Raw genomic sequence first — 27,118 nt, 5'->3', positions numbered from 1 at the left:
AACTCATTCTTTTGTCTATCTACTTCACTTGCACCTAAAATGCGTGCCACCGCTAGGCCTGTTAGCATTAGCGAATATACACATGTATATACACAGACTTTATTTTCTCACATAAACAACTAATATACACTACAGAGGCATCACAAGTCACTCTACATGACTATACTACATATCGTGGTGTACTTAAAAACACTTCTTTTTCACCAACCTGAAACACATGAAAGAGCGGGAACAGTTGGTCGTCTCTCCAACACAGCAGTTTATTTATTTCTTCTTCATCGCTGTGTGTGGCCTTCCCAACAACCAAGCCGCGGCGCCCCCCTGTGGCGCCACTGTTCAACAGCACCGAGCAGCGAAAGTGCCCTACTTTCAACCACAAATTATAGGAAGATTAAAAATGAAAACCCCTTTGTTTTTTTTCCACACCTTTACACACATACAGAGCGGATAGGAGCAGCCATTTCTGCTATCAGAGGTCTTTAGCGTGCACAACATGAACTTTAATGATTAGAGAAATGTGAGAGATATCGTACTAAATTGTGTCAGTGTGATGTGTTTGTGTGTATGGAGGTGGGGGGGGGGCGTCTCACTGCGGAGGAGCAGTCATCGATCATTGATGCGAGATAAAACTTAAACTACGACAAAAATGTTGCACATGGTTAAATATTTACTCCTTTTAAAGTGATGTGTGTTTAGGAAAGTGTTCAGTGTTTACATTTAAATAAATATTTGTTGAAACTTGAGACCTGTAATATTTGTTATCATAGTCATTTTTTCATGTAAATTGAGGCAGCAAAAGCAGTATCGGTTTCAAATATCGGCCCAAGCAAAATCGGCCATCGGCTTAAGGGTGATGGGAAAAAACGGTATCGGCATCGGCCCGAAAAAAAAACATATCGGTTGATCCCTAGTTTAAAGTTTGCAACTTGTTGACCTTGAGTCTTTCTCTCTCCTGCAGTGCCAAAAGACGGCCTGAAGAGTCAGGCGGCTTTCGACGAGATCCGGATGTCTTACATCAAGGAGCTGGGGAAAGCGATAGTGAAGCGAGAGGAGAATTCCAGCCAGAACTGGCAGCGTTTCTACCAACTCACAAAGCTGCTGGACTCCATGCACGAGGTTAGAAAGCAGGAACTCTCATTGCCTGTAGACTCCACTAACGTAGGTTGGAAAGGACGTGATTTGTTTCACAAACATCTGCACCACCATCTACTACACCACACGGTGGCGCTGTTATGTAACACCACTCTGACATATTTGAACCAACACATGAAGATATGCTAAGACATTAATTCATTCATTTTCTACCGCTTATCCTCACGAGGGTCGCGGGGGTGCTGGAGCCTATCCCAGTTGTCTTCGGGTGAGAGGCGGGGTACACCCTGGACTTGTGGCCAGCCAATCACAGGGCACATATAGACAAACAACCATTCACACTCACATTCATACCTATGGACAATTTGGAGTCGCCAATTAACCTAACATGTTTTTGCAAACTCCACATAGAGAGGGGCGAGGGTGGAATTGAATTCGGGTCTCCTAGCTGCGAGGCCTGCATTCTAATTTCAAATTTATGCTACTAAAATGAAAATTTTCCTCATTATGATATTTAGCTCAGAAAATTGAAACTTTTTCTTCTTAGATGACAGATTTTTTTATTTGATCATTTTTACTTTATTCTTGTAAGATTACTGCTGATTAAAAAAAAAAATTACACTTTAAGAATGTGACACGCAATTGCCAAAAATGACAACTTTGTTTTGTTTTTCATAATATCACAGCTTTTAATAAAATAATGTTTATTTTAATATTTAAAATTTATGCTACTAAAATGAAAATTTTCCTCATTATGATGTTAAGCTCAGAAATTGCAACTTTTTCTTCTTAGATGACAGATTTTTTATTTGATCATTTTTCCTTTATTCTTGTAAGATTACTGCTGATTTTAAAAAAAATTATACTTTTAGAATGTGACACCTAATTGCCAAAAATGACAACTTTGTTTTGTTTTTCATATCACAGCTTTTAATAAAATAATGTTTAATATTTCAAATTAATGCTACTAAAATGAAAATTTTCCTCATTATGATGTTTAGCTCAGAAAATTGCAACTTTTTCTAATTAGATGACAGATTTTTTATTTGATCATTTTTACTTTATTCTTGTAAGATTACTGCTGATTTAAAAAAAAAATACACTTTTAGAATGTGACACCTAATTGCCAAAAATGACGACTTTGTTTTGTTTTTCATAATATCACAGCTTTTAATAAAATAATGTTTACTTTAATATTTCAAATTTATACTACTAAAATGATTTTTTTCCTCATGATGTTTAGCTCAGAAAATTGCAACGTTTTGTTATTACATGATAGATTTTTTATTTGATCATTTTTACTTTATTCTTGTACAATTACTGCTGATTTTAAAAAAAATGTACACTTTTAGAATGTGACACCTAATTACCAAAAATGACAACGTTGTTTTGTTTTTCAAGATTTTTTTAAGATTACTGCTGATTTTTTAAATATTTTTTTTTACACTTTTAGATGTGACACAGGCCAAAAAAAAAAAACTCAACACATGGCCCCTGGGCCACACTTTGGACAACCCTGCATTAGCATGTTATGGGTCCCATAAGGAATCAATACCTGATGATGTTTGTGTGTGCAGATGGTCGGCGGGCTTCTCAACTTCTGCTTCTACACTTTTGTGAACAAATCACTGAGTGTGGAGTTCCCCGAGATGCTGGCGGAGATCATCAGCTACCAGCTGCCCAAAGTCAAAGCGGGGGGTGTCAAAGCGCTCCTCTTTCACCAGAAATAACTAACTATCCCCCCACCCCCCACACAAACGGACACGATGCCTTAAATTCCCTCGCCACTCGCCCACCTCACCACCACCTATTACAGCCCGCGGAGTGACGTGGAAAGGACTTGAGGAGCGTGGGTTTGGAGATAAAGAAGAGGTTCTTAAGATAAGAAGTAGGAACTGCTCTGCGGATGGAGAGAAATAGCATCATCTTGTCTCAGGTGACTTCCTTCACATATACATCTATACATTTAGAACTTGGAACTACACAGATTCTAATAGTATTTTCTACATGTTTCGCAGTTGATCGTTTTCCAGGTTGTAGTCGCCTGGAAGTTAAAGTCAACTCCATGAATAATCTTCTCCGTTCTTGAGTTAGCATAGGAGCCGACGGCGTCCATTTTACTTTACACTCCTTTTGTGCTTTCATCCTTTTGAGATATGAAACAATTGCTAGGATTGTTGGTCATTCAAAGGATGATTGATTCGCAAAAAAAAAAAACCCTCTTCCAGGTTTACCAATATAGAAGCGGGGGGGGGGGGGGGGGGAAATGTGCCTTTTTTATTTTTATTTTTTTTGCGTCAAATATCTCAGTTATTGCTTCCTACCTGCCGGGGGCGTGCCTCTCCTCAGCCCGTTGCCACCATTTTACCCTGATTGTACTTTCATGACACATGCAGTTGCAACGCTTCCTTTTTTTAAATAGCTGTGTTGTTCTCACCTCTTGATGTGTGTGTGCGTGTGTGTGTATGCCTGTGAGCCCCCCCGCACCCCCCCCAAAACCGCACACTGAAGTGCGATCGAAGCACTTTGTGCCCTTCTAAAGGCTTTTAACTGTGAAGAAGCACCGAGACTTAAAGTCACGGCCTTCATGCAAGATTTTAGTCGACCTGATCTCGATTGATACCCCCTTTTGCCCCGCCCCCTCGTCCCATTTTTGACGAATCGATTCATGGAATGTGATTTGCGTCGACCAATCAGAAAAGAGATCCTATTTTCGTGTATTTGTAACAAATTTGTGCACCTAAATGAAGTGTAGTGTTTAGTCACGTCCGTGGCGACATGGGACGGATCCCTGCGGAGTCCCCAATTTCATCCAGCAAGTGTTTTACTCGTGTGCAGTTATCACAGACGGATACCGTATTTCCTCATAAAGTGACCAAGGATATTGACTCACTCAACTGCAGAAAGAGCTGGGCATCTGTTAGGGGTTATAGTTAATAGTTTCCCCCAATTATTAATATTTGTAACTAGGGCTGCAACTAGTGATTATTTGTCAGTTAATCAGATTTTTTTAATCTTTTTGACCTCTTTGTTGAGAAATAGAAGATTGAAGATGAATAGAAGATGAATAGAAGATGCACCAACACCAGGTTGCCACTTGATTAATCTGTTAAAATGTTATTGTTAACAATATTTATGTTGACAGTAATTGTACACAAAAATACAAAAATGGCCACCAGTGTTTTCTAAAGTCAAAGTTGATATGTGTGAATGTCTAGTTTAAAAAAAAAATCAGAGTATATTTACATATTCAATAAAAAATGAACAATTAATCAATTACCAAAATTGATCTTGATTAATTGATATACTCTGAGTGTGTACACAATATATATATACTGTATACACATACTATATATGTATGTACATTTATGTGTTGGAAACACAACCCCCTCCTTCACCAGAATCGTTGTCGATTAATTGGGGAATCGATTAACCATCGATTAATAGTTGCAGCTCTGTTTGTAACAATAAATATAATGAATGTGACAATATAATTTGATGAATATGATATACTACGCACCGGGCCTGGGATGATAAGAGGCTAACTAATTAATTAATTAATTAATCACACATGAAACAAACTTGATCATCATACAGTATATGGCCGTGTGCCTCTGTATCTTGTTTTTCCACGTCTCTTGCCTCCAAGCAGACAGGAAGAGAGTTCATTCCGGGCATCGGTCGCAACAACTTGGCGTCTTTGTTCCATAAAACAACGGCATGAATGGAGTCAGACCTTTTGGCAAGTCTCTTCGTCCGTGTTCGAAACCGCATACTTAGCTACTACTCTTATTAATATTAATTATTATTATTAATTATTAATACTAACTCTTTGAGTAATGCTAGAAGTTCCCGGATGTGTACTGCATTGGCCAGAAATGTTGAGTATGTATCGTCAGCTTACGACTCACACCCAAATTACCCAGGATGCAACGCAATGTGACGTCACCGGGACGAGATCAGCCCAAACGGTGGTTTCAAGCAGGATATATTGCGAGTTGGTTCGCTTCTTGTTTTCAAAGTAAAAGCAGTGATTTATCACTATGTTTATTTTTTGTACGAGAAAAGTAAGAAAATAACCGGAAGTGCATTGCTAACTTTGGCTAGCTTAAATTTTGCAGAACGAAATTCTAAACGTTTGGTATTTGGACAAATAAATGGCACACTCGGGATCTAATTCGCCTGATTTTTTTAAAAAATCTCAAAGTGATGTATTTAAAGAGTTTAGAGCGAAAGTCGTTTGTGGCTCGGGTATGAGCGCAATGCATTGTGGGTTATCATTTAGTACGCTGTAGTGTAAGCATACTGTCTGATGGGTTGGGTATGCAGTATGTAGTGTGGATAGTATGGGCTTGTAAGTATGTAGTAGTTAGTATGTGGTTTCAAACACAGCCACTGTGTCAGTGAGTGGAGGCGGGGCTGCTAGCGTACACACAGAGTGCAGGAGGGTGTCACATACATACAACATTCTTATGCTTACCAAGCAATACTGACACCGAGTGGCATTTTATAACAATTGTTTTTATATTGACTTAATTGTATTGCTCGTATTGTACTGAGCAGCCAGAACCTTTCCACCCCAAGATCGGTTACTGATTCTGTCATCATGACATTGTGGTGGTGGCGTGACAAAGGTTTCAAAAAGCCGAAACCCAAATTAGTGTAGTTCAACTCTTGCCATGTCTGCTCTCTACTGACATCTACTGGTGGCACACGGAGGCGTTTTATTCGTTCAATTGGACCATTCAGCCAGCAGTTCATTGGCTGATGCTGTCTATTAGGGTGTTACTATTAGGAAATAGGGTCGTATGCATTCAGTTTGTATTTGCATACCCTGCCCCCCCTCTCTTTCAGGCACCTTGTCCGAAATTTTGTAGCACGATGTCATGAGCGTCGCCAAGCAAAATCCTGTCATCCTGTTTGCGTGGAAAGCACAAAATACTCAGTTTTTGGTTTTTTTTAAACAAACAAATGTAAAGAAATGATTGAAATCATCAGACAAATGTGTGGTAGATTATCCATTCATTAAAACTCACCAGTAGAGCCATGTGATTTCTCTCAGCCAATCAGTGAAGAAAGATCATTGGAATCATGATAGTGTTGCAATACCAACAAAAGACATATGACCACACCTCGTTTTTTAGGGTGATTTTTTTAAATATATATATATATATATATATATATATATAAGGAGTTATGATGCTAATTCTTTACCAATGAAGCGGCCATCTTATATGTATTATAAGTATATTACTTGTATTATGTATATAATATATATTATATATATATATCATATATATAGATATATTTATATATATGTATTAGATATATATTATTTTATTATTATATAAATTATTATTATTGTTATATAATATTATAACAGTTGTTAGATGGTCGCTTAATTGGTAAAGAATTTGCATCATAATTCCTTTGTTTGCTAACAAGTATTTAGGCCAAAAAAATGAAATCTTGGAAAATTTTGAGAATTTACAAAATTATGAAAAAGGTCGTCTGTGGTATGATGAGAATCAGAGGTGAAACGCTTACTTCATTCACTTAGTAATTCCCATTTCATCCCGGCTCAGGTTCACGTCTGAATTATTCCTTTTTTTCCCCCCATCATCCTATCAGGAAACTGCTCTTTTTGTTGCCGTCTTTGTTCGGAAAAGGGTTACTTTCGCATTCAGTCTGCTCAAATCTCTGCTGCTGCTCTTATCAAACAGATAGAAATATATATATATATGGGTATAAATATACAATATATACAGATACTTGTACACATTATTTTCCTGTTCCAACAGAATATGCAATATAGACGCCGCCACAAAGGATCACCACCATGTCAGATATAAGCTATATTCATACACTTTCAGGAACACACACAAGCCTATTTGATGTTTGACTACATGGTGACCAAAGCACTTAACACACAGACTCACTCAAGTAGCTCCTTTTTGCTTTTTCTTTGTTTTTGTTTTTTTTTCTTGTAAAAAAAAAAAAAAGATTTTGAAAAGTCGGTGAACTTATGTTAATACTGTGAATAGAAGTCAAGTCTTTTTCACACCAAACTGTTTGTGAAAGTAATCAGTCAGCTTGATTGGGAAAGATTTGCACTAGCCAACTATTGTTTGGAAATCTATTTTGTATAAAAAGAAAAAAAAATGCTCAAAAATAAAACAACTTATGTTATGACATTTAGACCGGTCAAGGAGAGATGTGGAGTTTTCATTTTGTTTTTCTGTACATATATATCCGATGCCGTGTACTTTATTCCCTCCCCCCCTTAGATTCTTTATTTACTTTGCTCTTCTTCTATAGCGCAACTTGTACTGTGTCCTTTCTTTGTGGTACCTGTCTTCCATCTCAATCACGCTGTAGTTTGTTGCCATGACACCTGATTTACTTGGACACGACAAAAAAAAAACAACGTCATCCATTCAATGTAAGCCACTCTTCAATCAAGCACTTGGTTAGCAAATAAAAGCGCTTTTTCCATCCTGGCACTCCGCTCATTGATTGCAAATGTTACTTTGAAAGAATCCGATAATCATTTCTTTATTTCATTACGGGGTTTTTTTTGTGAATCGTATATCATGGTATACACAATTGTATATCTTTGTATTTATATTCATTATTTCTCATGTTTAATTGTGTTTTTTTATTAAAAGAAGATAAAAAAAGAAAAAACGAAAAAATACCACGCCGTGCGTGCATTTTAATTAACAATTATATATTTTTTACATATTGTTTATTCATGATTACTTGTGTTTAATTGCGTTTTGTGATTAAAAATAAGCTGATACGGAAGAAAAAATATATAATGGCTGTACAACAGCTTGATATTGGAATTAGTTGTTTATTCTGAAATGAGGGGGAAAATCAAATAACATTGTAAATAATGGAGATAATCGCAAAAAATTTATTTCCTAACATTTAGATTTTGTTGCCACAAAAACAATCAGAAAATAAGAAACGTGTACAAATATGGATATAAATTTAAACTGCAAGAAAAAATATATAATGGCTGTACAACAGTTTGATATTGGAATGAATTGTTTATTCTTTACACAATTATATATTTTATTTAATATTATACATATTTACATTCACTGTAATGAACATTTTTTAAATTCCATATACATTTACTATTTTTAAAATTCTATTTTTTATTTAGTTTTTGATGTAATCTGCGAAATGAGGGGAAAAATCAAATGACATTGTAAATAATTGAGATATTTTATTCCATATACATTTACTATTTTTAAAATTCTATTTTTAATTTAGTTTTTGATATAATCTGCAAAATGAGGGGAAAAATCAAATAACATTGTAAATAATTGAGATAATCGCAAAAAATGTCTAAATTTTAGATTTAAAATTTAGATTTTGTTGCCACAAAAACAGTCAGAAAATAAGAAACGTGTACAAATATGGATATAAATTTAAACTGCATGCATAATAATAAAAATAATACATTTTCTTTTCTATTTTTTATTTTATTTTTTGTTATTCGTGTATTGTTTCCTGCACCAGACACATACAATAAATGAATTAATAAAAACACACAATTTTTGCTCCATTATAACAGAGATAAGACACGTGACTTGACACGTGACTTGAATAAACGTGACAATGTTTGTAGGATACCATATTATTATAGGTATATTATAGGTATATTAGGATACCTCATAAAACAACGTCGGAAATGTCACTGCTCGGCCTCCATACTTCCGGCCTCTTCCAGCTCGGGGACGCGCCTCCTCCATCCCCCCCGAGCACGCACGTACGTGGGTAAGTACGTAAACGCACCTGACCCCCGCCTGCAGGCACACATAAAAGAGGTTGACTTAGCAAGAAAAGGGCAGCCTGCTAAGCCCCGCCTACGCGCCGCCGGAGGATGACTGATGGACAGCTGTCAGTGGGGGGGCACACGCGGCTGTACTGCAAGAATGGCGGGCATCACCTCCAGATCCTCCCGGACGGGACAGTGTGGGGAGAGCGGGACGATACGGACGTTCACGGTAAGTGACATCCAGGCGTGGTGCATTCATGTACCATCCGTGCTAACTGCCACTGACAGCCAACACAAAAAAAACACAAAATATTAACAGGTAATGAAATAATAACTTTAACTTCTGTTAGCATTATTAGCTAAATTAATTTTATTAATTTTTTATTAATTTTTATGTATTAATTCCAGTTGTTTTAAGTCTCCGAGCTGTAGCTCCAGGCGTGGTGGTCATCCAAGGGCGAGAAACGGGCCAATTTCTGGCCATGAGCGATGAGGGCCGCTTGTACGCATCAGTGAGTATATGTTCCGCCCATTGTGGGTCAACGCGCATGCGTGTTATCTCCTGATGTTTAAGAAAGCCATTAATGACACTTTCGTTGTAAGACACGTGATGTTTGCTTCCCTGCAGCCTACCGCTAACGATGAGTGTTACTTCCTGGAGAGGCTGGAGGAGAACCACTACAACACGTACCAATCTCACAAATATCAGGAGAACAAATGGTATGTGGCCTTTAAGAAGAACGGCAAACCTAAACTGGGTCCCAGAACTCACATTGGACAAAATGCCATCTTCTTCCTTCCCCGCCATTTGGATACAGACACCAGCATGCAGTGATCCACCACAGATGGATGCTGGCTTTCCAACAAGTCCTTTTCAGAGAAAGTGGCCTTCTATTTTCATTTTATCCAAACAAATATGACAAAAATGTCATGTCAATCTAATAAGTAATTCATAATAGTTTTGATTATATTACATATATTATTCCAACAGTATATGTAATCTCTATTGAATTGTCTACAAGTCGTTCACTGATGACTTTTCTGACACCTAGCGACCATTGTGTGAATTGCAAGCTATTGGCTAGTGTCATTAATTCGTTCCAGAAGGTTCATTTTACCCCATAAGAATAGTATAAATCATATTTATATATTTAAAAAAATGCTTTTATATTTTGTCATCTAAGAAACCATTTCAAATGCATTTAAATGATGAATGAAAGGGTGTATCTCAGGGGTGGGCAAACTTTTTGACTCGCGGGCCGCATTGATATGACAAAATTTACGGGGGGGCAGACTATATATTTTACACGTAACAGTCCACCTGGTATTATTGTATCTGTAAAATTGTCATGCAATCTGCTATTATTATTTATTATTTTATATTTATATTTAAATATTTTAAAAATAATAAAATATAATAATTACAATAAAATTAAAATTATAATTATTATATTATTATTATGTAAAATATGCAAATATAACAATAATATTATATATAATTAATATAATAATTAGCATTAATATAATAATCATAATACTTCTAATAATAATTATAATAATCTAATAATCTAACAATAACAATAATTATTATTATTATAATTATTATTATGTGCTTGTGTCCCTTTTTTCAGGAGCACTTTGTAAACAACAGACCATGTCAAACAACGAAATTGATACAACCATCAAAAGGTTGGCTCAGGCCATGATGCCAGGTTGTATGTTGACTTTAAATGAAATACTTTGGAAAGATTGGGCGGGCCGTATTCAAACACTTGGCGGGCCAGATGTGGCCCCCGGGCCGTAGTTTGCCCACCCCTGGTGTATCTCATCTCAATAATCCAAAATGGAGGTCATGACAAAACATGGTGTCCGTGTTGTGTCGGTCACATCGCGTGTTCGGGTACATTTACATCAAGTATCACGTCTCCAGTGAAGGTAAAAATAACGTTAAAAGTTCACTTATCCCTTTCATTCTCCATTTATATGCAGCATTTCGAATTTTGTTTTCATACAGGCTACATATCTGACTTCCGGTTCTGTTTGCCAAGCTAGCATGTCAGTCAGTATTAACATAAGAGGTGCTATATTGTGCTCAAATATGGCGTAAATTTTCAGCGGTTATACTGTGTATATATATTTAAATAATACATATTTCTAACATGATAACCATAAGTATAAATTACTATGCAGGTAGTCTTACTGCTTGATATTTAACATTCACAATGGTTAGCATTTCCTCATAGCTAAAGGCTAACCAGTTAGCTAACACCTCACAACGTAGACATAAGAAAATATCAAAAACATCACTTTGTCTATTATATAACTGGTCAAATAAAGTGTGAATTGAATGAACAAGTATATTTATTAATGATGTACTCACTAATTTATTAATATTAAACATTCACATATTTAGACTTAGCATCTTTGTATAGCAACAGATTAACCACTTGGCTGCAAACGTAGTAAACATACGCAAAAATACCCCAAAAAAAACCCAAAAAAACCCCAAAACATCACATTGTGTATGATTTATCTTCGCAACCAAGATGTGAATGGACTAAATAAATATATTTACTTATATTGAATGCACTTGTTTGAAGGTAGAATAGTAAAAAGGCGACAAAGAAAGTAATTAGAAGTGACATTTATTGAAGTCGATATTTTCTGTACAGTGCTATGAGAAGCTAACTCAAAAGATGCAACTCTACATCACTTTTAAACGAGCATTAAAGCCATGACACAAGTGTGGAGGTCATATATAACGATGGCTCATTTGGATTTTGTTAGTCATGTTTCTAAAAGGTGTGCCTGCATCCAACATTGTTTGATAATAGTTTTGCTTAAGCCAGAAGGAATTCTTTCCCACACTGTTGAGTCACTTTTAGCTACCTTCCCCCCCCCAAAACTGAGCGTCCCTTTATCTTAAAAAAAAAAAAAACACCTTTTGTTGCTTCTGGACTCAATAAAAACAAGCAAAAATCACCATGTCTGACAATGAGGATGCAATTAGCTCACTGCGCTTTTGTTCTATGAAACACATGCATTACAAGCTTGTACACTACATGGACTTGAAAGTATTAGAAATACATCTTCATTCATCTTAATTATTCACATGGATCAACTAGAACTGAGATTTTCACTTCCTGTAGAGTAGGGGTGTCCAAAGTGTGGCCCGGAGCCATTGCCCTGCAGCATAACAGAGAAACAAAAAATGTGTATACATAATGTTTCCATACACCAGCATGATATTCGGCTAAATTATTGTTATTAAGTGCAGTAGAAATTGGCATGGGACATTTTTTTGTTATGGCACAGAAAACCTGTTTGTGATCTATGTACGGTTCTTAACATTATTAGAGCCCTCCAGGCATGAAATAACACCCCTATAGTCACCTTTACACTTGTATTACCAAATATAGTAGATAAAATCAGGGTATATCAGACATATTGGACATAATTAAGATAACAGACACATGTTAGCAGTTACTTATTTTTTCTGAACAGCTATTGTCGCATCAATGTATTGTAACAGAGGTTCAGAGTTGAGTTTGAGCTTGTCTAGGGTTATGGTCCAAACAATAACACGTTTTATTATTATGATATTATTATTATGCCTGTTGTGAGATTATTTAAACTTGCAATAAATGCCCATTCCGGCGATCTAGTCTGGTGGATTTGTATTTATTCATTTAGTTTGCTAATTTTTATGCTTCAGAATGCTTAATTTAGACCAATAATAACAACAATTTGGTTATATGTTTTTTTAATATATAGGCCGTATTCAACAACAAAAGTGTTAATAAAAAAAAACAATAGAGTAAGGGTGCAATGTTCAAACTGCAAGGGATAGTCATGCCTTGCAGTTTGAAATACAGTCGTATTTTATGTGTTTCAAATAATGCTTTTTGATTAAAAAAAAAAAAAGATACACTGTACATTGGATTGCATTTCACGCATTTAAACAAACAAAAGTGAAGGAAATTTTGGAAGAGTTTGGACACCCCTGCTGTCCTAATACTATTGTCCATGTAGTGTATGGTTTGGAATGAATCACCTCAGACATGAGACAACACCGCCCCCTCCTGGTTCATGGTCAAAATACATAAAGCGTCATGTGTTGCAAATGTGAGTAGTTCCAATAAAACCGTGTGGTGATGCCATAAAGTGAGCCGCATGCTTGTGTTTACTGTATTCATGAGGCCCTGAAGTGTCGTGTTGTGACGTGTCGTGACGTGAGACTCTCCTCGAGTCAAGCTTGTAGTCTACCAAAAAACAACATAAGGCATCACTACAGACAAAATGGAAATAGCACTTGAGCATGCGCCACTAATGAGTACACTGAGGGGAGACGACTCCTCTGTGTGAGTTGTGTCCGTCGTGTCTTCCACATCCAACGAGCTATATTCAGAAAAATAGGAATAACGCATCAGACGAGACATTTTCCCGTGTAGATTCTTAAAATCTATGCAACAATATTATATATTGTATTGGACAATGTCAAATGTCAGGTGTAGTGACTAACAATGTAGCTTTTCTTCCCACATTTCAACAATTTGCTAATTATGATAATGTACCATATTGACCCAAATAAGACCGCCCCTCCAACCTTTTATGGTAATTTGAACATGCATCAGATTACAATTGAGTGCATCCCATAATCAGTTCACAGTTCCACATGTCCAAAAGGAGTAGGAAGAAGCAAAGCTTATTAAATCCTACCCCTCCATCTGGTACTTTTACAATCAGTAACTGTTACATTTGTTCACTTCCTGCTTTCCATAATACAGCAAATAGACGGTGTAGACATTGAAAGGGTGAACAAAAATTTCTAGGGATCACAATAGATGAAAATATGAGCTGGAAACCTCATATTACAAATATACAACATAAAGTGGCAAGAACTATTTCAGTATCAAAATTTGTTCTCAATCAGAAATCACTCCACACTCTTTATTGCTCTCTGGTTCTACCATATCTTACTTATTGTGTGGAAATATGGGCTAATAACTATAAAAGCAATCTTCACTCGCTAAATGTACTACAAAAAAGGTCAGTAAGGATAATTCATAATGCCGCCTACTCTCAGGGAAGAACTACATTTGAAACACTTATATGCTAGGACTACGTTAAAAAGCCATAGCATTTCAGTATGTGGAATCAAACTATGGAATGGATTGAGTAAGGACCTCAAACAATGCACAACGATGAGCCAATTCAAGAAACAATACAAGCAGTTGATGTTTGCTAAATACAAGGATGAAGAGTCTTGTCACGATGTGCTATATATATTACTATATTGACACTTACTATGGTACCCATTATGTTATTGGATGGTCATATCACCTTGTACTTCGGTACAGTATTAAAAAAAAAACCTTAAACCATATTAGGAAAGCAGGAAGTGAACAAATGTAACAGTTACTGATTGTAAAAGTACCAGATGGAGGGGTAGGATTTAATAAGCTTTGCTTCTTCCTGGAACTGTGAACTGATTATGTGATGCATTCAATTGTAATCTGATGCATGTTTAAATGAAATTAAACCATCACCATTACTACGGTGCTTCTTAAAGCGTGACAACTTGCCTCGGTCTAATAGATGAAGAGAACTCTTGTCCGGGGTAGAGTGGCGTAAGTGGGATCTGCCAGTTTGCGCACTCTGGAGTAGTTGATAAAGCCTCTGATGAACAGCATGAAGCCTGCAGCACAAAGACAAGCATAGCGAATATATAATAACAATATACATTTTCCACTGTTGGATCTTAAGGATTCCAAGCAGAGCTGTAAAAATGCAACAACAAAAAAAAAGCCAGTGTTGCAGCTCCAGAAGATGGCTTCATGGAGGGCATCAACTATCTGAAACTGTGCCATTTTTGTATACTTTCCAAAATACTTTCCAAAATCCCCAAAAGAGTGGGGGTAGTCCTCTGGAAGAAGACATCTTTTGTCAGGGCGGGCATTGTCCTGTTGAAAAAGCCAGTCATCACCACAGTCATGATGGATGCCCCCTGCAACATCTCCACATATCCAGCTGCTGTTTGACGCCCCTGCACAACCCGAAGCTCCATTGTTCCATTGACGGAAAAAGCACAGAAGATTATGACGGTGCCTCCTCTGTTGGGTCATGGGTAAAAACATGTCACGATCTCCTTATCATGGCCGTACTGTTGGAAGCCATCAGGATCGTCAAAAGTTCCATTTTTTCTTCTCATCAGAGAATCAAACTTCCTTCCACCTTTCAATGTCCCATTTTATGGTGCTCTCCAAGTTTTGTGGTGTTGAAGGAGATAAAGCCTTCGAAGATGTTTTTTAATCTTAAACCAGTTCTCTCTCAGATGCCGTCTGATGGTTACTGGACTGCACTCGGCACCGGTAACTTCCAAGGAACGTCCCGTGCCTGAATGGACCATCAATCAGGATTCTCCGGCACAAGTGGGTGTAAAACTTGACTTTTTGTTGCATTACTTATACAGCTCAATAAGCTGACCTCTTTCAAAAGAGAGAAAGCATTTTTTGCCTTAGCAAACGGGAGTTTATCTATCCATCCATTTTCCTCCGCTTATCCGGGGCCGGGTCGCGGGGGCAGAAGTCTTAGTAGGGAAGCCCAGACTTCCCGTTCCCCGGCCACCTCCTCCAGCTCCACCGGGAGGACACCAAGGCGTTCCCAGGCCAGCTGTGAGACATAATCCCTCCAGCGTGTTCTAGGTCTGCCCCGGGGCCTTTTCCCGGCTGGGCATGCCCAGGCAACCGGACGAGATGCCCGAGCCACCTCAACTGACTCCTCTTGATGTGGAGGCGAAGCGGCTCTACTCTGAACTCCTCCCACCCTATCTCTGAGTTTATGATATAGCCACATTTTCCTCTTTCCGAATGACTTTTCCGTAAACAATGGTATGCATGGAAAGGAATATTCCAATCTCCTGTCTACATGCGGCGCTATAATCAAACAGAATAGTCAATGGGGCATGCGTAGTAAAACATAAACATCAACATCACGTGATACAGACTTCCCGGAGTTTTTCTTTCACTTGCTGGAATAACTCCGTATTGCCAGTTTTTCCTTCATTCAGTCTTGAAATTTAGTTTGGATCAAAAACAAACTTTCCACAGCAGTCCAGTGCCGATTGCTCGTCTCCATTTTTAAAACCGAAGAACGTCTGGAGCTGCGTGTTACGTCATATCTGAGCATGCGCTGAAAGAACGCATCCGGGATAAATTTTAACGGGAAAAGATACAATTCAATCTGACTAATATTTTATAATTAAACTCGGGGCATGTTTTATATAGATATATATTTTATTTTAAAGGAAAAACTGGACTTGTGAATGGTGTATAGAAGGGTTTAGATCAGGGGTCTCAAACACACGGCCCGTGGGCCAAATGTGGCCCGCAGGACACTAGTTTGAGGCCCCCGCCTTGATTAGAAAGTTTAATGTTAGTGCGGCCCGCGCAAGTTTGATGTGGATGCTGTATGGTATCATGTACCCAGAAAAAATTATTACGTTTGATTAATGTTCATGTTAAAGGTTAAATAACTGAATAGTTATCCTCCCTATCCATGTGGAAGTGGTAAGTTTTTGGCTTTTTAAGTTTAAAGGAAATAACTTGAAGGCTACCGTTTAGGTCGCTAGCTCTCTAGTTTGCGAGTTAGCATGTGTCTCAAGACCCTGCAGTTGCGCAATATGTTGTAAATAAAAAGAGTATAAATGTGACTATAGTCGTGTTTTGTCATGTCTACAGGGCTCTAATAATGCTTTGTTCATTTTAATCTGAAAAAAATAATTTGTCTACCCACCAACTGTATGTGGTTTCTTTTATTATTTGCCGTTTTATTATTATTATTATTATATTTATTTATTACTGATTGATTGATTTTCTTTATTCTTGATTTGTTTATTTTTCATCTTATTTTGTGTAGAAAAATAAAAAGTAAAATATTTGGGAACAGTGGAATGTTTTATCAGAGCTTTTATTGTAGAAAATTGGAACCAAAGCGAAGTGTTTTTGTTTTTAATAAATGCGTTTTTTTTTTTCCTTTTGGAAAACCTGATGCGGCCCAGTCTCACCCAGACCAGAGCTCCACTGGCCCCCAAGTAAATTGAGTTTGAGACCCCTGGTTTAGATTCTGTTCCCCAGATTGCGGTAATGCACATCAAAAGCTGCTTGCCAACCGCCAATAAAAAACAGAAGAAAAACACGACGAGGAAGAACAACTTTCAGTTTGAGCAGGTACAAGATACCTCAATCGGATTGGGGAAAGGAATATTCCACCCCTTTGAATCCGATTATATGTTCAATCGGATTGGCACTTTTCTTTCGGAATGAGGTGTACACAAAGGTTCAATTCTATCCTTTTGAGCAACTAAACCGAATGCAAGCGGAATATTTGGGTCCATGTATACGTGGCTAGTGAATAGAAAGAAAATCCACATTGTTGCCAATATTTTGTTATTTAAAGGCTGTGGTCTTAAAACTATTTTTATCAGCTGAGCAGACTATTTCACTTTCATGAATGAAGCGCTGACTCCACAGATCCAAAATGTAAATTCTAGCATGTTTTGATTTGATCTATATAATAATAAATGTAGCAATAATACACGCTATTTCTCCATAACATGATGTGTTACTCACCCAAGGCCAGGAACACCCACCACAACCAGTACTGGCCATCAAAGTAACCAGGGAAGTAGGTAGAAAACTGTGAAAATAACAACTGGAGGTGAAACTGTGCTCTTTGTGTTCTGAAAATAGCACAATATAAAATAATGGACGCACTCAACAATGTAACTTTATGCTGCAACACCTTGTGTGAACGCAAAGCGACCCACACCATATTTGGTTTTGTTTTGTTTTCCACATGAAATGATAAAGGATTTAACCTGACATTACTTGGAGGGAAGAACTGCTTGCTGCCTTTTTCAGTATCCGTTTTGAATGCCAATATTGAGAAACTCAAAATGTAATCGCTCTCCTCGTTACTTATTAATGATAACAGCCACCTTGCGTAAAGTAAATAACTAAAACAACGCAACATACTTTTTGTTATAATAATGACAGCCTACCTTTAAACAACACAAACATAGCAGTTCAAAATGATCCAGAAAGTCAGTATTGTCTTTCTAGTTTCTACCAATTAGTTCCCAGCCTCAAGTTCTGTTAACAAGCGCTCACCCTGACGATAAGAACCCATTTGATCAGGGACAGGCCAAATCCTGAGATGGCTCCGTATCGTCCAGCAGCCGATGTGGTCAAACAGAAGGACAAGAAGAAACCGATCCAGTTGAAGAGGAATGCCACTGAAAGACAACAATGGCCTTATAACTGACATGTAAAAACACATTTGATAACTAGGACTGCAGGAAAATGTAAAAAATGGGGGGTGGGGGCACAAAACATGTGAGTTCAAAACCCAAGTATTCTTTTTCATTTGGTTTTATGTGCTTCAACAAGAACCTGAGAAGACCATACATCGTACAAGTTTTTTTTTTTACTATGAGCAGTTGGCGAACTTCTCTTTACAATGGTATTGCTTGTATTTAGCAAACATCAACTGCTTGTATTGTTTCTTCAATTGGCTCATCGTTGTGCATTGTTTGAGGTCCTTACTCAATCCATTCCATAGTTTGATTCCACATACTGAAATGCTATGGCTTTTTAACGTAGTCCTAGCATATAAGTGTTTCAAATATAGTTCTTCCCTGAGATCATATTTCTCCTCTCTTGTAGAGAAGTATTGGATGACATTTTTAGGTAATTGGTTTTTAGCCTTATGCATTATTTTAGCTGTTTGAAGATTAACTATATCAGCAAGTTTAAGTATTTGTGATTTTAGAAATAAGGAGTTAGTATGTTCTCTGTAGGCATCATTATGAATTATCCTTACTTCCTTACCTCCTTAGGTGTTTTACTGTAGAGCAATTAAAAAGTAAAGCCTAATGCATTGGGAAATAAAATGTGTTTCTTACTGAAGAAAGTCAGCATGAAAATGCCGTCATTTCCTATTCGCAGCTGGTCCGTGTCCTCAAAGTCGTCTCTGGCCACAAAGTCATCTTCCTGAGCCACCAAAGACACACAAGAAATGGCCGGTGTCTTTCGGTAATAAAGTATGCATTAAAAATTGATGATGCAAAGACATACGCTGACTCTTTCGTTGACGAGGGGGACGGCTGCCTCCACTTTGCTTCTCTCTGCCTCATCATAGGAGGGCAGAGTGGTGGCCACGTTGTAGGACGGTGGATTGGGGAATCTGCCGCCATCTTCCTTGTATTCCAAGAAAGCTGAGGAGAAGACAAAATAATAAACCATTTCATTCTTATATATATATATATATATAAGAATATATATATATATATATATATATATATATATATATATATATATATATATATATATATATATATATATATATATATATATATATATATATATATATATATGTGTATATGTTGAATAAAGCAGGCCACAGAGGCAGGGAAAAGTAGTGATATGTTAATGATATGCATCTATTACTCTTATTGTTCCATGTCATGTAATCCAAGCCTTTCATGCACATTTGGACATTTGCCAGCTGCTTTTGTGTTTACTCAACACAAGCAATAGTCAAGTGGGTCAGTGGATGCACACCCAGGAAAAGCTTCAGTATACACCCACTTACACAATCTTGTCACAAATTACACAGAGAAAGCGTTCTTCCAACAACATTGTGTACAGTACACATTATATTACATCTACATTACACATGCCCAAGTATATTTCAAAATGCTAATAAGATGCTGGAGGTGATTTCTCATCCTAATCTGTTTGAAATATCAACCTAATGGCGGTACACTCACGAGCCACAACATTAGGCACATCTGCACAATCTGATACGATTGAAAACATTCAAACTACTCAAACAAAACTATGTTCAATTGAAGTCATTGCAAAATAAATGCTGCTCTTTAACAGTTGAAAAGTCAGCATTTTGAGAAATGCTGCAAACAGTACACAGCGCCTATGAGAAAATCATGTCATTCCACAACTTTACAGCGTGAAAGATTACATATTGAAAGGAAATATTGTATTATAATATTATTAATATTAAATATCTTTATTTGAGAAATGCTGCAAACAGTACACAGCGCCTATGAGAAAATCATGTAATTTACAGCGTGAAAGATTACATATTGAAATTAATTCATTCATTCATTCATTCATTCATTTTCTACCGCTTTTCCTCCCGAGGGTAGCGGGGGGTGCTGGAGCCTATCCCAGCTGTCTTCAGGCGAGAGGCAGGGTACACCCTGGACTGGTCGCCAGCCAATCACAGGGCACATATAGACAAACAACCATTCACACTCACATTCATACCTATGGACAATTTGGAGTCAAAAATTAACCTAGCATGTTTTTGGAATGTGGGAGGAAACCGGAGTACCCGGAGAAAACCCACGCATGCACATGCAAACTCCACACAGAGATGGCCGAGGGTGGAATTGAACCCTGGTCTGAACCACTCAACCGCCATGCCACCCTTGAAAGGAAATATTGCATTATAATATTATTAATATTAAATATCTTTATTTGGTCTCAAAATGTTGAGAAATATCATTTAGTGTCCATTTGTGGGACAATTAATGTTTCATAAGGCACCTGCGGGCGGCACGGCGGTCTAGTGATTAGCGCGCAAACCTCACAGCTAGGAGACCAGGGTTCAATTCCACCCTCTGCCATCTCTGTGTGGAGTTTGCATGTTCTCCCCATGCATGCGTGGGTTTTCTCCGGGTACTCCGGTTTCCTCCCACATTCCAAAAACATGCTAGGTTAATTGGCGACTCCAAATTGTCCATAGGTATGAATGTGAGTGTGAATGGTTGTTTGTCTATATGTGCCCTGTGATTGGCTGGCCACCAGTCCAGGGTGTACCCCGCCTCTTGCCCAAAGACAGCTGGGATAGGCTCCAGCACCCCCGCGACCCTCATGAGGAAAATATCATGAGGAAAAGTAGAAAATGAATGAATGAATGAATAACGCACCTGCGTTGTTTTGTGACGCAATAGTTTGTTTTTTCACTGCACTTTTAATATTAAAATCACATCATCTCAAAATCTCTCATCAATCATCTCATTATCGTGGACCCATTCTCATACATCATCTCGTCTTCTGGGCTGGGTGTTTCTACTAAGAGTGTATAATAGAGAGTATAATACTTGCCATACAATACTATGACACTTCCATATTGATTGCACATTTCTCCCACTTGTCACGCTGTTTGTTGTAGTACATAAGATAAAGGCCTTCTAACCTGCATTTGCTGCAACGAGGCTGCTGTAGGGGGGTGGCGCATCCTGGGCGGGACCATCTTGAGATGGTGGGAGTGGCTCCTCCTCGTTCACCAGCTGAGTGATAATCAATAGGCTGTCAATACCAAATGACTAATTTGCCCAAGCTCTGCATGCCGATTAGGAGCTACATCAACATAAATAGCACCTACATTAACGTAAATGTATCTCATTTATAAAAGCATTGATCACCACCGAGATGCAAAATAATGTGCTCTTACGGACAAGTGCAACAAGTGGTCATATTAGGATGACATTCCTGCAAACAGCAGCATTCCCAGAATAATCTTCTTGTAAACCGATCACTTTCATAAACCTACACAATTAGCCTTAATGCTATCATTTAAATGTTATCAACAGGCAGTAAACATTGCATTGACAAACCTACACGCCCAGTGAAGGCAGCATATCCGCATTAATAAATATATCTTAAAAACGGTTTCCAGTCCTGTCAGTCAGTTTGAAATGTTGAAATGTTCTGAAAGCGTCGACTATTGTCATTTTAAAAATAAGTGTTGACTTAATCAAGCATCTGCAAACAACGGCTTACTTAGCTCGTGCTAACGATTGCTAGCTAATGTTGGTCAAATGTGATAGTAGGTCGCAAATGACGTCCAAACACGCTTTCCAGACACGGTTCGTTGTGTGATTACGTGTATTAAACGTGGCTTAATGAACGTAAATGCGTCCAATTATAATCTCTGCTCCGTTTGTGTACGCATGTCAACAAAAGCTAGCTCGCCGTGCTAACTGCTAGCTAGCTAGCTAGCTAATTTGAGCAGCTGATAGCGGCTAGCGTCGTTCCAGATAAACTCACAGCCAGACCTACCTCTTGATATCTGACGTTGCTGTTTTGCTCTGCCATCGTGGACGAGGAGTGGAATATTTAAGATGTCCTCTTCCCACTTTGGCGACAAATGTGGGTTGAATTCCAACGACCCTCGCCGACAAAGCAGGGAGGGTAATGTTGCCCGAAGTAGGCTGTCTTCTTCCTTCTCCTTGCGCTTCTAAAATAAGGTCTGCTGTTGCTTTCATGACTGTCGGAACAATCGGTATGTAGCACGTCGAAACCCCTAAATCAATCGAACTCGACAGAGACCTGCTCACATGACGAAACCAAACAATTACGTTTTAATGGTCTGTCATGCTCAAACTAAGACACTATCCAAGTAATCAGTGCCATCTTAAACAACTCCTTACACTCACGCTCTTCAGTGTACCGAGCAATGTGTTTGCACGTAAAGGCAACACGAGTTGTTGATAGTACGCCAGTCAAAGCAAACCCAGCAAGTATAAATCATTTTATTATAAATGACAAATGAGCGGTATCAAACCCGATCACACCCACTCACAGTTCAATGCTAAGATATGAAGAAGTCATTGGAATGTTTCTGAAATGTTCACTTGTTCCCCTGCAAGAAACATCATCACTTCTTGGGCTCTGAAGGAGGCAACTCCACCAGCTTGTTGTGCACATGCATCATCCCTGGGGGGTGTGGAGAACACAACAATAAGTATTGTCCCATGTTTTTAATATTGTGCTATAGTCTCACCTTTGAAATATTTAACCGTCTTCACACGCAGTTCCAGAGTGGCGTCTTCGTCACATACAAAAACAGTCTGTGGGTGCTGCTGGAAGGCAGATACAGTCCACATGTGGTTCACACCTTCTTCTATGGCTTTGTAAAGGGCAAATGCCTTGTGAGCCCCTGTGATGAGGATCATGACCTATGGGGGATGTAAATATTCGCATTTTAACCTTTTGCTTAGGAACGCCATGTTATGGCATGTACCCTAAGTCAACTGGGATAGGCTCCAGCTCACCTCTGGCCCTGATAAGCAATAGAAAATGAATATGTTACGCGCTAACGATGGATCTGCGTGATCGATCGATAGCGCCCGAGATGGATGTGTGTAGTTTGTTTAGATGCCAACAGATGGCAGCGCTGAGCGTTGTTCGTTCATTCATTCATTCATTTTCTACCGCTTTTCCTCAAGAGGGACAAGAGGCTGGGTACACCCTGGACTGGTGGCCAGCCAATCACAGGGCACATATAGACAAACAACCATTCACACTCACATTCATACCTATGGACAATTTGGAGTCGCCAATTAACCTAGCATGTTTTTGGAATGCGTGGTTAGCGCGCAGACCTCACAGCTAGGAGACCAGGGTTCAATTCCACCCTCGACCATCTAGGTCAATTGGCGATTGTCCATAGGTATGAATGTGAGTGTGAATGGTTGTTTGTCTATATGTGCCCTGTGATTGGCTGGCCACCAGTCCAGGGTGTACCCCGCCTCTCGGCCGAAGACAGCTGGGATAGGCTCCAGCACCCCGCGACCCACATGAGGAAAAAGCGGTAGAAAATGAATGAATAAAAAAATTAAATCCAATTTAAAAAAAACAAAGTTGTACGTATATTTGAAGCCAAATCAAGATATTTCCGAGGGTACTCTGGTTTCCTCCCACATTCCAAAAACATGCTAGGTTAATTAGCGACTCCAAATTGTCCATAGGTATGAATGTGAGTGTGAATGGTTGTTTGTCTATATGTGCACTGTGATTGGCTGGCGACCAGTCCAGGGTGTACCCCGCCTCTCGCCCTGAAGACAGCTGGGATAGGCTCCAGCACCCCCGCGACCCTCGTGAGGATAAGCGGTAGAAAATGAATGAATGGTGTAGTATAGGTTTACTTTTTCATTAACTCTTCTCCAAACAGAATAAAATCAAACAACCATTCACACTCACATTCATACCTATGGACAATTTGGAGTCGCCAATTAACCCAGCATGTTTTTGGAATGTGGGAGGAAAATCGGAGTCCCCGGAGAAAAAAACCCACTTTGCTAACAGCTGAGTCATTTTAAGAGGACAATAAATGTATATTACCACAAAAGCTGTACATAGACCACTCCAAAGTATATCCAAGTTTAATTCTGACAGTACTGATACTTTAGAAGATAACATAAAATGGAGTGTACTGATTTTTAGTGAGATACGGTATCTCACCTGGATATGTTGACATTGATCTTATCTCTCACCTCCTTTGCATCCATGACGGTGCCCACTCCGACAGTCAGCGCCATAGTGGGCACCTTTGACAGGTCCCCGTCAAAGAACCTAGCATTTGCCATGATGGTGTCCTTTGCCAGCGTCTTCACCCTGGTTCTAGAAACCAGGCTTGATCCGGGCTCATTGAAGGCGATGTGGCCATCCGGTCCGATCCCTAACACGACACGACAGGGAGAAGCATTTGGCTGATACAGAACAAGATAAGGTCAATCATTGTCAGCATTGTTGACTTCCTGTCATACCTCCGACGAACAACTGGATCCCACCAGCTGCTGTTATTTTCCCCTCGAACGCATCACACTCTGCTTTCAAATCTGGAGCATTGCCATCAAGGATGTGCGTGTTCTCTGCTCTTATGTCAATGTGCTTGAAGAAGTTATTCCACATGAAGGAATGGTAGCTCTCCGGGTGATCTCTGGGAAGTCCTGCATTGGATTTTTTATTTTTTTTTAACATTTCATTCTAAAATAGTAATTGATGGATGAATGACTTACCCACATATTCATCCATATTGAACGTCTTGACATACTGGAAGGAGATTTCCCCTTTCTTGTAATACTCAATAAGTTTCTTGTAACATCCCAAGGGTGTGCTTCCTGTATGGTAATGGTAATGGTTTGATTTCATTTGAACATGCATCAGATTACAATTGAATGCATCCCATAATCAGTTCACAGTTCCACATGTCCAAAAGGAGTAGGAAAAAGCAAAGCTTATTAAATCCTACCCCTCCATCTGGTACTTTTACAATCAGTAACTGTTACATTTGTTCACTTCCTGCTTTCCTAATATAATTGAAGTTTTATTTTTTTTATTAATTTAACATTATTAAATTAAATTTTAATTTTATTAAATTAAATGTTAAATATATATATATATATATATATATATATATATATATATATATATATATATATATATATATATATATATATATATATATATAATTTATTTATTTTCTATTGTTTTATTTATTTATTGATTTTTTTTTAGGTTATTTTACGAGGTGATATGACCATCCAATAACATAATGGGTACCATAGTAAGTGTCAATATAGTGATATATATAGCACATCATGACTGGTTCAAGACTCTTCATCCTTGTATTTAGCAAACATCAACTGCTTGTATTGTTTCTTGAATTGGCTCATCGTTGCTCATCATCTTCGGGCGAGAGGCAGGGTACACCATGGACTGGTGGCCAGCCAATCACAGGGCACATATAGACAAACAACCATTCACACTCACATTCATACCTATGGAAAAATTTGGAGTTGCCAATTAACCTAGCATGTTTTTGGAATGTGGGAGGAAACCGGAGTACCCGGAGAAAACCCACGCATGCACGGGGAGAACATGCAAACTCCACACAGAGATGGCCGAGGGTGGAATTGAACCCTGTGAGGTCTGCGTGCTAACCACTCGACCACCGTGCCGCACTTTTATAGTTATTAGCCCATATTTCCACACAATAAGTAAGATATGGTAGAACCAGAGAGCAATAAAGAGTGTGGAGTGATTTCTGATTGAGAACAAATTTTGCTTTGTTCAATACTGAAATATTTCTTGCCACCTTATGTTGTATATGTGTAATATTATAAGGTTTCCAGCTCATATTTTCATCTATTGTGATATCCAGAAATTTATTTTCGTTCACCCTTTCAATGTCCACACAGTATAAAAGTCATAAAAATATATTATTGTTTATTTCTAGTGAAGGAAACAGTAAATATCAGTGACTTACCCGTAGGAAGACCAAGTGTGAAATATCTGTCCGGCCCAGGTTTGAAAAGCAAAATCTTATTCCTGACGTATTTTGCAGCCCACTCGCTAGACGCCTCGTAGTCGTCGAGAATGATCAGTTTCATTTTTCTGTTTGTAAAAATACGACAAAGGCTTTGTCAAAAGTTAGGCTTTCAGGACAAAACACACCTACATCAGACTTTAGACTCATCAAGATGTAAACTTAATCCAGACAAGAGTACATTTTCAATACTATTGTTACATTTGTTTCAGAAATATATCGAAATATATATATATACATATATTAGAAAACACAGCTAATACTCGTGTTGCACTAGAAAACATATAGAAAGTTTACGGTATTTTACGGTTACCTCCGACTGACTGAACCGATAGTCTGATCATGTGATCCGGTGCTGTGGCGGATGAGTACAAAAGCGGAAGTGACGGTGTGGTGTGTTTCCGGTACACACTGCTGACTTCAGCAGTTTAGTAGTTTGAAAATTATATTTTCGGGAAAACGTTTTGTCTTCCAAACTGTTTAGAAATGTATATAAACGTCAATTTAATATTGTAAGTCAAGTGAAAACATTGAAAACAATAGCTAACAAATCCAACCATGTTTTCAAAAATGTTAAAACCTTTCTTTGTGTATTAATCATATTGCGTTGTGTTTATCAGTCGTTTATATATATATATATATATATATATATATATATATATATATATATATATATATATATATATATATATATATATATATATATATATATATATATATATATATATATATATATATATATATATATATATAACAGGATAATTCATAATGCCGCCAACAGAGAACATACTAACTCCTTATTTCTAAAATTACAAATACTTCAACTTGCTGATATAGTTCATCTTCAAACAGCTAAAATAATGCACAAGGCTAAAAATAACCAATTAGCTAAAAATGTCATCCAATACTTCTCTACAAGAGAGGAGAAATATGATCTCAGGGAAGAACTACATTTGAAACACTTATATGCTAGGACTACGTTAAAAATTAAATAAATACATTTCAGTATGTGGAATCAAACTATGGAATGGATTG

At 37.9% G+C, this 27,118-nt stretch overlaps 3 protein-coding genes and 1 pseudogene across 5 annotated transcripts in view; 2 read left to right on the top strand and 2 right to left on the bottom strand.

Moving 5' to 3' along the window:
- nr3c1 (nuclear receptor subfamily 3, group C, member 1 (glucocorticoid receptor)) overlaps positions 1-7,587 on the top strand; it is a 34,949-nt gene extending 27,362 nt beyond the window's left edge. The window contains exons 8-9 of the mRNA XM_058063105.1: positions 959-1,116; positions 2,670-7,587. Coding sequence (XP_057919088.1) covers positions 959-1,116; positions 2,670-2,822 — 311 coding nt within the window. The 3' untranslated portion in view covers positions 2,823-7,587. The remainder of the gene's footprint in view (positions 1-958; positions 1,117-2,669) is intronic.
- A 1,259-nt stretch (positions 7,588-8,846) lies between these two features.
- On the top strand, positions 8,847-12,834 carry fgf1a (fibroblast growth factor 1a). Of its 2 annotated transcripts, XM_058063542.1 has the most exons (4): positions 8,847-9,113; positions 9,293-9,396; positions 9,513-9,604; positions 9,703-12,834. In XM_058063542.1, coding segments are annotated over exons 1-4 (321 nt in total). In that variant the 5' UTR covers positions 8,847-8,989; the 3' UTR covers positions 9,704-12,834. The 2 variants fall into 2 exon arrangements, with proteins under 2 accessions (XP_057919525.1, XP_057919524.1); XM_058063541.1 differs by having other exon boundaries at positions 9,513-12,834.
- On the bottom strand, positions 11,514-22,359 carry LOC131110431 (NEDD4 family-interacting protein 1-like; annotated as a pseudogene).
- A 123-nt stretch (positions 22,360-22,482) lies between these two features.
- gnpda1 (glucosamine-6-phosphate deaminase 1) lies at positions 22,483-26,473 on the bottom strand. 2 transcript variants are annotated; one of them, XM_058063538.1, is made up of 7 exons: positions 26,397-26,473; positions 26,024-26,151; positions 24,774-24,875; positions 24,522-24,704; positions 24,249-24,433; positions 22,757-22,931; positions 22,489-22,689 (listed from the first exon to the last, which is right to left on the bottom strand). In XM_058063538.1, exons 2-7 carry the CDS (start codon positions 26,145-26,147, stop codon positions 22,631-22,633), a joined length of 828 nt encoding a protein of 275 aa, XP_057919521.1. In that variant the 5' UTR covers positions 26,148-26,151; positions 26,397-26,473; the 3' UTR covers positions 22,489-22,630. The 2 variants fall into 2 exon arrangements, with proteins under 2 accessions (XP_057919522.1, XP_057919521.1); XM_058063539.1 differs by lacking the exon at positions 24,774-24,875 and having other exon boundaries at positions 22,483-22,689.
- Between the last annotated feature and the right edge of the window lie 645 nt (positions 26,474-27,118).

The sequence above is a fragment of the Doryrhamphus excisus genome, chromosome 23 (genome assembly GCF_030265055.1).
Source record: "Doryrhamphus excisus isolate RoL2022-K1 chromosome 23, RoL_Dexc_1.0, whole genome shotgun sequence".
NCBI lineage: Eukaryota > Metazoa > Chordata > Actinopteri > Syngnathiformes > Syngnathidae > Doryrhamphus > Doryrhamphus excisus.
The sequence above is the reverse complement of the archived record's forward strand: the minus strand, read 5'-3'. Positions and strand labels throughout refer to the sequence as shown.

Coding starts and splice junctions, on each gene's coding strand:
- fgf1a (XM_058063541.1), top strand. CDS start 8,990: ATGACTGATGGACAGCTGTCAGTGGGGGGGCACACGCGGCTGTACTGC. Junction 9,114..9,292: donor GGACGATACGGACGTTCACG/GTAAGTGACATC, acceptor TATTAATTCCAG/TTGTTTTAAGTCTCCGAGCT. Junction 9,397..9,512: donor AGGGCCGCTTGTACGCATCA/GTGAGTATATGT, acceptor GCTTCCCTGCAG/CCTACCGCTAACGATGAGTG.
- gnpda1 (XM_058063538.1), bottom strand. CDS start 26,147: ATGAAACTGATCATTCTCGACGACTACGAGGCGTCTAGCGAGTGGGCT. Junction 24,705..24,773: donor CAATATGGATGAATATGTGG/GTAAGTCATTCA, acceptor AATCCAATGCAG/GACTTCCCAGAGATCACCCG. Junction 24,434..24,521: donor GATCCAGTTGTTCGTCGGAG/GTATGACAGGAA, acceptor GTGTCGTGTTAG/GGATCGGACCGGATGGCCAC.